This window comes from Phocoena phocoena, chromosome 15, assembly GCF_963924675.1.
Source record: "Phocoena phocoena chromosome 15, mPhoPho1.1, whole genome shotgun sequence".
Classification (NCBI taxonomy): Eukaryota; Metazoa; Chordata; class Mammalia; order Artiodactyla; family Phocoenidae; genus Phocoena; species Phocoena phocoena.
In genome coordinates this window covers 19,604,938-19,618,788 of record NC_089233.1, presented here as the reverse complement: position 1 = coordinate 19,618,788, position 13,851 = coordinate 19,604,938, and the positions used below count along the sequence as shown (strand labels likewise).

General features: G+C 36.5%; 1 protein-coding gene across 2 annotated transcripts in view; it reads left to right on the top strand.

Moving 5' to 3' along the window:
- The window catches only part of RBBP6 (RB binding protein 6, ubiquitin ligase), a 32,206-nt gene extending 18,566 nt beyond the window's left edge, over nt 1-13,640 (top strand). Inside the window, exons 9-18 of one of the 2 annotated variants that reach the window (XM_065892151.1) lie at nt 1,361-1,464; nt 1,583-1,917; nt 4,093-4,189; nt 4,290-4,368; nt 4,479-4,533; nt 5,832-5,900; nt 7,997-8,359; nt 8,643-8,744; nt 9,582-11,339; nt 11,643-13,640. In XM_065892151.1, the coding sequence (XP_065748223.1) occupies nt 1,361-1,464; nt 1,583-1,917; nt 4,093-4,189; nt 4,290-4,368; nt 4,479-4,533; nt 5,832-5,900; nt 7,997-8,359; nt 8,643-8,744; nt 9,582-11,339; nt 11,643-13,224 (4,544 nt within the window). In that variant the 3' untranslated portion in view covers nt 13,225-13,640. The remainder of the gene's footprint in view (nt 1-1,360; nt 1,465-1,582; nt 1,918-4,092; nt 4,190-4,289; nt 4,369-4,478; nt 4,534-5,831; nt 5,901-7,996; nt 8,360-8,642; nt 8,745-9,581; nt 11,340-11,642) is intronic. The other variant, XM_065892152.1, reaches the window with a different exon arrangement.
- Nucleotides 13,641-13,851: the final 211 nt, after the last annotated feature.

The window sequence follows — 13,851 nt, the reverse complement described above, 5'->3', positions numbered from 1 at the left end:
TGTATATTTTAATAATATGAATTATTGATAAATTAATCAATGAGCATTTAATAACTTTTTGTTGCTACTTTTTTTTAAAAAAAAAAACCTCCTTGTCCTTTTAAATATTAGAATTGACCACATTCTTTATCTTCATCAAGGTGACTTTACTGAGGTTTTATAAAATGTAGGATTTTTATTTCCTCTGTGTTTTAAATGGTATACAGAAATTTAAAAGCCTTTTGGGCTTTAGATATTCTAGAAGTACTTTTAAATGATATCTAAGTCCCTTTCTAGGAATGTGAAAAATAGCTTATTCTAAAATTCTTAAGTGTGATTGAGAACTACTCTGTAAAGATATTACCCAACATTTGCCAGGGCGTTACTTGTGAATCATTTATATTCTATTAGCACTTGCTTTTTTTCTGCCACTTATCTTAAGTTTGTCCCTTCTTACATCATCTGAAAATTTCATTGCTCAGTCCTGCTCTGGTCTTCATCATTTCTTAAGATAGTTTGGGGGGACTTCCCTGGCAGTCCAGTGGTTAGGATTCCACACTTCTACTGCAGAGGACGCAGGTTTGATCCCTGGTTGCACGGCCACAAAATAAAGGTAGTTTTGGAATACAGATCTTTTTTATGGGCCCTCTTCAGTGAAGACCAAAGTCAAGAAGAGGTCACTTAAAAGTTGTTTCAGAGTGTGTCTTGAATTTAACAGACCACTTATGATTGGATTTTTTGCAACACTGAAGCATAGTCAGTGCATCTATAATTTAGTGTTGGTTCTTACCTGCTGTGCTATAGATGTCTCTGATTTCCTTGCCTGAATAGTGCTTCTGTTATTTATAATGCCCTTTTCTAGTGATGCTTTTTTTCTTAGCACCACATACCTTGTGGGATCTTAGTTCCCCTACCAGGGATTGAACCCGGGCCCTCAGCAGTGAAAGTGCGGAGTCCTAACCACTGGACCACCAGGGAATTCCCAAGTGATGCTTTTTTAAAAGCCCTATATTAGCCATATAATGTTTTTGTCTCTTTCTAGACTATTTCTTTTCTTTTTTTTTTCCCTATAATATTCCGATTACTAGCTAAACAAAGAGAATGGTATTTGGGAAAGAGCATCTTTTCTCTCAGTTTAAATGTTTGTTTAGCTTATATCCATTACTTCTGTTTTTAAGATAGAGAGAGATTAGAGCAGAGGAGTGCTATCAGGCGAGAAATTTTACTTTTAAATTTCTTAATCTAAGAATAGAAATGGTTAGTGATGTGTGCTTGAAAAACAGTAATGTAACTGAACACATGTAAACTGTCTTTTTAATTCATTCAGTAAAAACTGGGTTCCTAACTATGCTTTTGTTAATATTTAAAATCTTATACATAGGTATAAGGACAGCTCTCTTGGAATCAGATGAACATACATGTCCAACATGTCATCAGAATGATGTCTCTCCTGATGCTTTAATTGCCAATAAGTTCTTACGACAGGTAGCTATATTTGTATCACTTTTTATGAAAAATTTAAAAAAATCTTTTAATTGATTTAACCATACTTGAGTAAATACTACATTACATTTTTCTGCATTTTTATGATTGGTGTCTGTAGGCTGTTAATAACTTCAAAAATGAAACTGGTTATACGAAAAGACTAAGAAAACAGTTACCTCCACCCCCACCCCAACTACCACCTCCAAGACCACTCATTCAACGGAACCTACAACCTCTGATGAGATCTCCAATATCAAGACAACAAGATCCTCTGATGATTCCAGTGACATCATCAACTCACCCGGCTCCATCCATATCTTCATTAACCTCTAATCAGTCTTCCTTGGCCCCTCCTGTGCCTGGAAATCCATCTTCTACCCCAGCCCCTGTACCTGATATAACTGCAACGGTCTCCATATCAGTCCACTCAGAAAAATCAGATGGACCTTTTCGGTAAGTCGATGTATTTCTCGCTGTTAGGAAACAAGTGAGATCAGTGATGTAGTTTTTTTTTATTGTATATTGCTTTAACAGTTGTTTTAGTGACCTTCAGTCTGTTGCATCCCACTGTGCTCAGTAAGGTGGATGACTTGTAAGAAATGACCTAGTCTTTGGGAATTCACTGGCAGTCCAGTGGTTAGGACTTGGCACTTGCACAGCTGGGGCCCAGGTTCGATCCCTGGTTGGGGAGCTAAGATCCCACAAGCCACGCGATACAGCCAAATTTTAAAAAAAAAACAAAAAAGAAAGAAATGGCTAAGTTTTACTGGAGGAACAGACAAATGAAGGAGATTCATTTGCAAATTATTAAGCATCCCAAGGTCAAAAACTATATACATTGCCAGCAAGTCACATTAAATGTTGAATAATATCCCATGACAGCTCTGCAGTTCACAAGAGGGAGAGGTCACTTACGGTCACCTCTTATGGTGTTATTAGAAAACAGTAGATTTGAGCAGAACTAAGAACAATTTGGATAAATAGAGAAAGAGGGGATGAAATACTGGTAGAAGTAGAGAGGTCAAGAAATAATTGTTTTGGAGCATAATTATGTAGGAGAGTAGTGAAAACTCACTTAAATCCTACCACTCCTGAAATGAAAGGGACCTTTATAGTCCAATGGCTCATAAAGCTTAAAAAATCAACCAGCTTTTAAAAAATAGATGCCAGGGGTTTGTTCCCAGAAACAAAATCTTTAGGAGTAGGACCTTTACAAGTATATTTAAGAAATCCCTGCAAAGTATTATATATAGGATGGATAAACAAGGTCCTGCTGTATAGCACAGGGAACTGTATATTCAATATCCTGTAATAAACCATAATGGAAATGAATGTGAAAAAGGATGTATATATATGTATAACTGAATCATTTTGCTGTACAGCAGAAATTAACATTATAAATCAGCTATACTTGAATAAAATAAAAATTTTTTTTAAATCCCACTTAACCTATTTCAGCCTTTTATTTGATTGATAGTGGGAATAAGGCCCAGAGAGTTCATTGACTTACCTAAGGTTACCCTTTTGATTTAGTGGTAGAGGTGGAAGTAGAATTTACTCTTAATCCTTTATTTATTTATTTTGTCTCTCAAGTTTTTTTTTTTTTAGCTTTACTAGTCTTAAAACTGAACCAATTTCTGTCATATCTATCATAGATTGTACTTTTTTTTTTTTTTTGCGGTACGCGGGCCCCTCACCGCCGCAGCCCCTCCCATTGCGAAGCACAGGCCCCGGGCGTGCAAGCCCAGCGGCCATGGCCCACGGGCCCAGCTGCTCTGTGGCACACGGGATCCTCCCGGGCCAGGGCACGAACCTACGTCCCCTGCATCGGCAGGCGGACCCCCAGCCACTGCGCCACCAGGGAAGCCCGATTGTACTTCTTAAGGAGGCTTCTTCATTTTACATTTCACTTACATACGAAGAACTCTTCAAAAGTCCAGTCCTCTCTCACTTTCCCCAGAAGTTTTCATCATCTTTGATGTAACTCATCTTAATGCAAGTGTGATGGATGAACAGTAACACGATATGATTTTTACTCTTTATTTTCCTTTGATAATTTTTACTCATTACATGCAGAAGTAAACTTTATAATCCTATTATCACAGATTATGTATTCCCGAAATAAGAATATTTGTGTAATGCAGACATTTCCTTCAGGTCTATTATTTTTCAAACTTTGCAAGTATTATATTTAGAGGCCTCTTAAATATGACTCAGATCCTTGTAACATGGAATTTTTTTCAAAAATATGGAAAATATTGCCTATTTTTTTCCAGTTTTATCGAGAAATAATTGACATACGTCACTGTATAAGTTTAAGGCATACAGTACAGTGATTTGACTTACATATATTGTGAAATAATTACCACAGTAGGTTCAGCTGACATCTGTCTTCTCATGTGTAAATACAATAAAAAGGAAAAAAAATTCTTTTCCCTTGTGATGAGAACTCAGGATCTATGCTCTCTTAACAGCTTTCCTGTATACCATACAGCTGCGTTAGCTATAGTCATCATGTTGTACATTACGTCTCAAGTACTTATTTATCTTATATAACTGGAAGTTTGTAACTTTAATCCTCCATTTCTGGTGACTTTTTAATGTTTTGTAAATTATATTATGATCTAGGGATTCTGATAATAAAATACTGCCAGCTGCAGCGCTTGCATCTGAACATTCAAAGGGAGCCTCTTCAATTGCAATTACTGCCCTTATGGAAGAGAAGGTAAGTTTCACTGGCTTTTAAAGATTTTTTTATTATTATTATTACAGTAGAGTTTTTTGTTTTGTTTTTTTAACTATACCTTTTTGGTTTTTTCCTAAAGGGTTACCAGGTGCCTGTACTTGGAACCCCATCTTTGCTTGGACAGTCATTATTGCATGGACAATTGATCCCCACAACTGGTGAGTAAAATCATTTTGGTTTGAACTTTTTTCCTTAAAAAATAATTTTAACTTTATTTAACCTGTAATTTTATATTTACTTATTGGTTTTGTTTATTTTTGTTTCCAAGGTCCAGTAAGAATAAACACTGCTCGTCCAGGTGGTGGTCGACCAGGTTGGGAACAGTAAGTATATGTCTCAAATAATCTTCAGATGATTGCTTTCAAACCGGATGATGGAAATTACAATCTCAGCAGTGTGTGCTGAGTGTCTTTTACTGTGAACTCCTCTTGTATATGCCATGTTAACACAGTTTTTATGTAAAATGTCACAAATTCAAGACTATATGAAGAATTCTTCTTAAAAAATTAGTAATTCTTTTCTATAATAATAAAATGTAAATCCTTTTTACTTTTATGACTTAACAAATGGTGATCTTGGCAGAATCTCAGTTAATGAACAGATAAGAATTACTTGAAAGAATATTTTAAATACTGAATCAGTTATTATGCTGGTAGATTAAACTTCCCTCTTTAATTTGGATGTTTTTGATTTGAGTAAATAAACACATAATAAGATTAAAGTCTGTCAAACACAAAATTTCTCATTTTGACTAGCTATGTTAATGAAATTTTATTGCATATTAAAATCTGTAGCGTGTGGGAGACACTGCTTTGTGAATGATCCCTGGTGTTCTCCTTACTGCTGCAAGTAATAAGTCCTTCCGTCTCCCAGAAGAAAAAAACAAAAAATTCTTTAGGGTATGATTTTCTACCCTGGAGTACTAAGAACTTTGATCTTCTATAGGATGTTCTATGGCATTAAAAATCAGATTTATTTATTGTTTTTATATAATTATTTTTGTTTATGTGACCCATATAAATGGGCTCATATATTTATGTAAACTGGCTTATATTCTAAAACTTTAATCTTTTTGTTTGAAAGATAAACCAAACTTCTTATAGAAAAAGTATGTTAGTTGAGAGACTAGCAGAATATATCAGTAGAAAGAACATGGGATTTGGAGACCGACCTGGGTTTGAGTCCCATCTCCTGCATTTGCTAGCTATGTGAGAAGGGTATGTGATTCTACTTCTCAGCCTCCATTGCCTCATCTGTAGAATTGGAATGGTGCTACTTACCTCACATGTCAAATGCCTGTGCATAGTGTCCAGCAGATAAAAGAGCTCTTTTCCTTTTCTATAACAATAAGTTCATAGAGTAACTTATAGAATGCTAATTAAAATACAATATTACATAAAATATATATTGAAGCTTAATTGTTTATAATATGTTAATCAGAAAGAATATTTCATTTTAAGTAAATATAACACTTGATCATATCTCTGTCTGAAACAAGTTTAAGAATCAGGATCAGGGAGTAAGGAAAAGTTTTCAGAATAGTTAAAATAGGTATATTAAAGTCTACACACGAAAAGGTGTGTATAATACTCAAGCCTATTTTATCCTTCTTTCCACACAGTTCCAACAAGCTTGGATATCTGGTTTCTCCACCACAGCAAATTAGAAGAGGGGAGAGAAGCTGCTACAGGTAGGCTTGCTAAAAATCTTGAAAAACAGTAATCTGATGACACACTGAAAAATATAACACAAATTAAAGCACAATAGTGGTAGGGAGAGTGGGTTCATTTGGTTTATACTTTCCTCACTTAAATCTTAAGTAGTTGCCCTTAAGAGGCCTATAAAAGAATAGATTACATTTAATATTTTATATATATATATAAATTTATTTAGTTTTGTCTGTGTTGAGTCTTCATTGCTGCACGCAGGCTTTTTCTAGCTGCGGCGAGCAGGGGCTACTCTTCGTTGCCATGCGTGGGCTTCTCATTGCTGTGGCTTCTCTTGTGGAGCACGGGCTCTAGGCACACGGGCATCAGTAGTTGTGGCACGTGGACTCAGTAGTTGTGGCACATGGGCTCTAGTGCGCAGGCTCAGTAGTCATGGCGCACGGGCTTAGTTGCTCCACGGCATGTGGGATCTTCCTGGACCAGGGCTTGAATCCATGTCCCCTGCATTGGCAGGAGGATTCTTAACGAGTGCGCCACCAGGGAAGTCCCTACATTTAGTGTTTTAAATGGTTTTTTAAATTTTTAAAAATTTTTTATTTTTATTTATTTATTTTTAAATGGTTTTTTAAGGCTACATCTTTACTACTTCTTCCCAAGCACTACTTTCTCACTGTCAGCACACAGCAGAATACTGGCTTACATTTACTCTGTTGAGTGTAGAGGGCGGACAGTAAGGCCCAGACAAACTAAGGTGTCGATTTAATTTAAGATGGATGTTAACGAGCTCAGCTCCCAAACGCGAAGAAGACTTGGATTTATTTCTCCCCTAGACTCAGTTATCCCCATCTTCTACCATCTTCTCTTCCAAAAGGTTAGACAGAAGATTGTTAGGGGCCCTTGCCCAGAAGATGCACAAGCAGTGTTAATCTAAGAAGTGAGCCATAGAGTTCTTACTATCTAGGTCATACTTAAGGGTATCTTCTAGTACTCCAAAGAGAATTGCTAAGCTTATGAAAGATAACTACTGTTTTGTTGTTAGATCACATATTTAATAAGAAGATAATATTTACTAATCAGACTCTGAAAAGAGACCTGAAATCTAAATCCCAGCTGCTGCTATTGTATACCAGTTACCTATAATTTAAAGATCCCTTTAGCTTAACAGAAATAAGCCCAGTTTTTTAAAGAAGCCACTGTTTGTTTGATGAGGCAGAATTTAGAAACTTTGGCCAGCACTGTTAATTTTAACCTAACCCTTTGAGAGAAAAAGTGAGATTTTCAGTTGTTAGTTACAAATGTTAAAACTAGTATTTATTCTACTTTGTTTGTTTGTTTGTTTTTGGCTGTGTTGGGTCTTTGTTGCTTGCACGCGGGCTTTCTCTAGTTGAGGCGAGCAGGGGCTACTCTTTTTTTTTTTTTTTTTTTGTAGGGGGGTGCTACTCTTCGTTGCGGTGCATGGGCTTCTTATTGTGGTGGCTTCTCTTGTTGCAGAGCATGGGCTCTAGGCGCGCGGGCTTCAGTAGTTGTAGAATGCAGGCTTAGTAGTTGTGGTGCACGGACTTAGTCTCTCCACAGCAGGTGGTATATTCCCAGACCAGCAATCAAACCCGTGTCCCCTGCACTGGCAGGTGGATTCTTAACCACCATGCCAGCAGGGAAGTCCCATGTTTATTCTACTTTGAAGGGTCTTATTTCCTCAAAAAGATTATAGGAAGTGGGTTTTCTTCATTTTAAACTTTTGGTCTTGGAAGGCATTTTGGGGAGAAATAGGTCACAGAGACATTAACCTGTCAGTTCCTTTAAATGACAGATTAGGAAGTAATGAGATCATTGTGGAGTGATAGTTGGACTTCACAAAAGATAACTTTTATCAAAAAATAAAAGCATGGCATCTCCATATAAAGAAGACCTTGTAAACTTATCTCAGTCCCTAACTGGCCTTAAAAGTTGTTCTTAACATATAAATGATGTTACTTTTACATATAAACAATATCAGTGTCCCTGTGCTTATTTGAATAGTTGATTCTTTTCCATTGTTTGTGGATTGAAAAGATTATGAGTAGAAAAGATAAGGTTACTTGTCTCAGATGCTTTAATATCTTGGAATTTATTTTTCCAGAAGTATAAACCGTGGACGACACCACAGCGAAAGATCACAGAGAACTCAAGGCCCATCACTACCAGCAAATCCAGTTTTTGTACCTGTCCCACCCCCTCCCTTGTATCCTCCTCCTCCCCACACGCTTCCTCTCCCTCCAGGTGTTCCTCCTCCACAGTTTTCTCCTCAGTTTCCTCCTGGCCAGCCACCACCTGCTGGGTATAGTGTTCCCCCTCCAGGGTTTCCTCCAGCTCCGGCCAATTTATCAACACCTTGGGTGTCATCAGGAGTACAGACAGCTCATTCAAATACCATCCCAACAACACAAGCACCACCTTTGTCCAGGGAAGAATTCTATAGAGAGCAACGACGACTAAAAGAAGAGTAAGTGTTTGAATTTGAAATTACTCTACACTTTCATTTTCTGATGTTAAATAGGTATCTTTGGAAACATTTTCCAGTGTTTCCAGTTAGTATAAGAAAAATCACCTAAAAATTAAACCAAGCCATACAAGCAGCTTCCTCAGGGATTCCTAGTTATTTATAGTTTTAAAGTGGAAAACTAATGGCAATTTCATTCATTTCATTCATGATCTAATTACATTTGTCTTGTTAGTTTTCTTAAATGGTTTTTGTTAACTTTCGCTCTTTAACTTTATTTTACTAGGGAAAAGAAAAAGTCCAAGCTAGATGAGTTTACAAATGATTTTGCTAAGGAATTGATGGAATACAAAAAGATTCAAAAGGAGCGTAGGCGCTCATTTTCCAGGTTAGTGTTTTGCAAGCCTTCACAACAGAATTACAAATGGGACTTTGAATATCCAGGGATTAGCTATGGATATAAGTAACATTGCAGTGATGGAATTTTTCTGATTCGGTCTAGGTTTATAAAAATGGAAATGTAGCTTATTTCCCAATATCTGTTTATTGAAATATCTCACTGTAAATTCTATTGTGTAGAACTAGCAGTTATGGGGATTAAATTACCCTTGTCCCTTGAAGTTATTTATAGTGTGAAATAATTGGGAAATGTTTGTGGAAGGAAAAAAATAGTGGACTAGCCAAAGATTACATTTCTGAGGCCCCTTTTACCTAAGGCTACAGCTTTCTGCTGGAACATTAACCTGTGTGATTATGAACTAACAGTAGAATACAAGTTGCTTTATTGATAGAAAAACTGAATTATAAATATTCCCAGGAAGTTTGTTTAAAAGACTTATTTTTTATGCTTGAGATGTTCCTTTTAAAGCTAGACTATTGGCCAACGTAGGACAAAAAAAGTTACTCCTACTTAATAATCAGATAGGAAGTAGTGTTTAAATTTAATTGGCATTTTATTTAATGCTAGGTCATATAACTCACGGTACATTAATGCACTTCACTCTAATTGTTAAGATTTCACTCTCGTTTTATAACAAGTGATTGCTCTGATCTTTGTGTACTTTATTCCATTCCAGTAGAGGTCACTGTGCCTCTTTAATCATCTAAGATGAAACAATATAAATAAATAATGAACCATGAGGAGAACATACTGAAATCTGAGAGTCTGTATTTTATTTTGTATATATTTCTCAACTATCAACTATTGTTTTATTTTTGCTTTTAGGTCCAAATCTCCCTATAGTGGTTCATCCTATTCAAGAAGTTCATATACTTATTCTAAATCAAGATCTGGTTCAACACGATCACGTTCTTATTCTCGATCGTTTAGCCGCTCACATTCTCGTTCCTATTCACGATCACCTCCATACCCCAGAAGAGGCAGAGGAAAGAGTCGAAATTACCGTTCACGGTCTAGATCGCACGGGTATCATCGATCTAGGTCAAGGTCACCCCCATATAGACGGTATCATTCACGATCAAGATCTCCTCAAGCATTTAGGGGACAATCTCCTAATAAACGTAATGTACCTCAAGGAGAAACAGAACGTGAATATTTTAACAGGTACAGAGAAGTTCCACCACCTTATGACATGAAAGCTTATTACGGGAGGAGTGTTGACTTCAGAGACCCATTTGAAAAAGAACGTTATCGAGAATGGGAGAGAAAATACAGAGAGTGGTATGAAAAATATTATAAAGGCTATGCTGCTGGAGCACAGCCTAGACCATCAGCAAATAGAGAGAACTTTTCTCCAGAGAGATTTTTACCACTTAATATCAGGAATTCTCCCTTCACAAGAGGCCGCAGAGAGGAGTACTCTGGTGGACAGAGTCATAGAAGTCGAAACATAGGTGGCAACTATCCAGAAAAGCTTTCATCAAGAGACAGTCACAATCAGAAGGATAATACAAAGTCAAAAGAGAAGGAGAGTGAAAATGTTTCAGGAGATGGTAAAGGAAATAAACATAAGAAACACAGAAAAAGAAGAAAGGGGGAAGAAAGTGAAGGCTTTCTAAACCCAGAGTTATTAGAAACTTCTAGGAAATCAAGAGAGCCAACAAGTGGTGAAGAAAATAAAACAGACTCATTGTTTGTTCTCCCAAGTAGAGATGATGCTACACCTGTTAGAGATGAACCAATGGATGCTGAATCCATTACTTTTAAATCAGTGTCTGAAAAAGACAAGAGAGAAAAAGATAAACCTAAAGCAAAAGGTGACAAGACCAAACGGAAAAATGATGGATCTGCTGTGTCCAAAAAAGAAACTGTTGCAAAACCTGCTAAAGGACCTCAAGAAAAACTAGATGGAGAGCGTGAAAAATCTCCTCGATCTGAACCTCCACTTAAAAAAGCCAAAGAGGAGACTCCAAAGACTGACAATGTGAAATCATCATCTTCCTCTCAAAAAGATGAAAAGATCATTGGTACCCCCAGAAAAGCTCACTCTAAGTCAGTAAAGGAACACCAGGAGACAAAACCAGTCAAAGAGGAAAAAGTGAAGAAGGACTACTCCAAAGACATCAAGTCAGAGAAGCTAACTAGTAAGGAAGAAAAGACCAAGAAGCCTAATGATAAGAGTAAACCACTTGATAGCAAGGGAGAAAAAAGAAAAAGAAAAACTGAAGAGAAAGGTGGAGATAAAGATTTTGAGTCATCTTCAATGAAAATCTCTAAATTAGAAGTAACCGAAATAGTGAAACCATCACCAAAGCGCAAAATGGAACTTGATATTGAAAAGCTGGATAGGACGCCTGAAAAAGACAAAATTTCATCATCAACTGCTCCAGCCAAAAAAATCAAGCTTAACAGAGAAACTGGTAAAAAAATTGGAAGTACAGAAAATATATCTAATACAAAAGAACCCTCTGAAAAATTGGAGTCAACATCTGGCAAAGTTAAACAAGAAAAAATCAAAGGAAAGGTCAGGCGAAAAGTGACTGGAACTGAAGGATCCAGCTCAACACTTGTGGATTATACCAGGTATCTGATAATGGGCGGGTGGAAAAAGTGGAATATGATAATTAAGAATGTATTGATGTTGGAGGTTAGCTGGTTACTCTTGTCTTTGAAGAAAAGAATTGTTAAAAGATAAGTAGATTTTGGGGGTGAGCCACATTTGTTTTTATATAATCATACACTTAAATCTTTATATCTCAGAGCAAAATAAGTGGCTTTTGAAAGTTAAAAGGACATTTATCATGTTTAAGTTGGTCTTTTTATACTTATCAATGTTTAATAACTGTAAGTTCTTCATTAATTAAAAAATATTTTAATTCTTTTTAGTACCAGTTCGACTGGAGGCAGTCCTGTGCGGAAAGCTGAAGAAAAGACAGATACAAAGCGAACTGTCATTAAAACAATGGAAGAATATAATAATGATAACACAGCTCCTGCTGAAGATGTCATTATTATGATTCAGGTTCCTCAATCCAAATGGGATAAAGATGACTTTGAATCTGAAGAAGAAGATGCTAAATCCACCACACAGCCTATATCAAGTGTAGGAAAACCTGCCAGTGTTATAAAAAATGTTAGCACTAAACCATCAAATGCAGTCAAATATACTGAAAAAGAAAATGAGTCATCAGAGAAAATTCAGAAACTCACCAAGGAAGTGAGCCATGAAATTACACAGCATGAGGTCAAAAGTTCAAAAATCTCTGCATCTAGTGAAAAAGGGAAAACCAAAGATCGAGATCATTCAGTGTTGGAAAAGGAAAACCAAGAAAAGAGGAAGAACAGCACTCAGCCAGAGAAAGATAGTAATCTGGACCGTCTGAATGAGCAAGGAAATTTTAAAAGTCTGTCTCAGTCTTCCAAAGAGACTAGAACTTCTGGCAAAGAAGATAAGCATGATTCCATTCGAGGTTCCTCAAATAAAGACTTCACTCCCAACAGAGACAAAAAAACTGATTATGACAACAGAGAGTATTCAAGTTCCAAACGTAGAGATGAAAGGAATGAATTAACAAGAAGAAAAGACTCTCCTTCTCGCAGTAAAGACTCTGCAGCTGGACAAAAAACTAAGCCAAGGGAGGAGAGAGATGTGCCTAAAAAAGGAACAGGAGATTCCAAAAAAAGTAACTCTAGTCCCTCAAGAGACAAAAAACCTCATGATCATAAATCCACTTATGATACTAAACGTTCAAGTGAAGAGATGAAATCTGTAGATAAAAATCCCTGTAAAGATCGTGAGAAACACGTGTTAGAGGCAAAGAACAATAAAGAGTCAAGTGGCAATAAATCACTGTATATACTTAACCCACCGGACCCACAGATTGAGAAGGAGCAAGTTACTGGGCAAATTGATAAGAACACCATCAAGCCTAAACCCCAGTTAAGTCACTCCTCTCGACTGTCCTCTGACTTAACTAGAGAAACTGATGAAGCTGCTTTTGAACCAGATTACAATGAAAGTGACAGTGAAAGCAATGTATCTGTAAAAGAGGAAGAAACTTCAGGGAAAATTTCTAAGGAACTGAAAGATAAAGTAATGGAGAAAGCAAAAGAGAGCCTGGACATGGCAGCAGTCAGCCAGGTAGGTGTAACCAGGAGCCAGAGTCAAAGCAGCCCTAGTGTCAGTCCAAGTAGAAGTCATAGCCCTTCTGGAAGCCAAACCCGAAGCCACAGTAGCAGTGCTAGCTCTGCAGAAAGTCAGGACAGCAAGAAGAAGAAGAAAAAGAAAGAAAAGAAAAAGCACAAGAAACATAAAAAACACAAGAAGCATAAGAAACATGCAGGCACTGAAGTAGAATTGGAAAAAAGCCAAAAACACAAACATAAGAAAAAGAAGTCAAAGAAGAGCAAAGATAAAGAAAAGGAGAAGGAGAAGGATGACCAAAAAGTGAAATCTGTCACTGTGTAAAAGGGCAGATTTTAAAAATTGACTTAATTACTAAGTCATCTGTATTAAATTTTGTTATAATGTAAAGAGATTCAAGCCTTGTAAATAATGATATGGAAGACCCTGTGCTGCACTTAAAATATTGCTGCTTGATTATTTGATTTTTACATCAGAGCTTTATAACACGAACTTTTGTACAGAATTGTGAGTTGTGACCATGTAACATGAGAGGTTTTGCTAGGGCCTATTATTTTTAACCACCGTTAATTAGTTGGGGTGGAGTTTACTGTACTGTGAAATTTTCACATTGAATTTTTTTAATTGCCTGGCAAAAGGTGATATCAGTTCTAAAATATCAGCAGAATGATTTGCTGAATTCATTACAACTCCGTTATGTCACTTTTTGATTACAATAAAAGTTTTCAGTAAACTTTTCAGATGTTGAATATCTGCCTTATTTGAAGGAAAGTGTGTCATGTCTCTTCCCCCTTCCATTTTCATATTTAAAATATCCTTTGAGGCTTTAGTATAAGCTGAACTGTATATGTAAAATTCTGAAGTAAACATGGAAAATGTACTTCATTAGTGGGCTGGTAATAGGTGGCCAGAAATAAGAAATCATGGTTAATTGGAGATCTGGTTGAATAA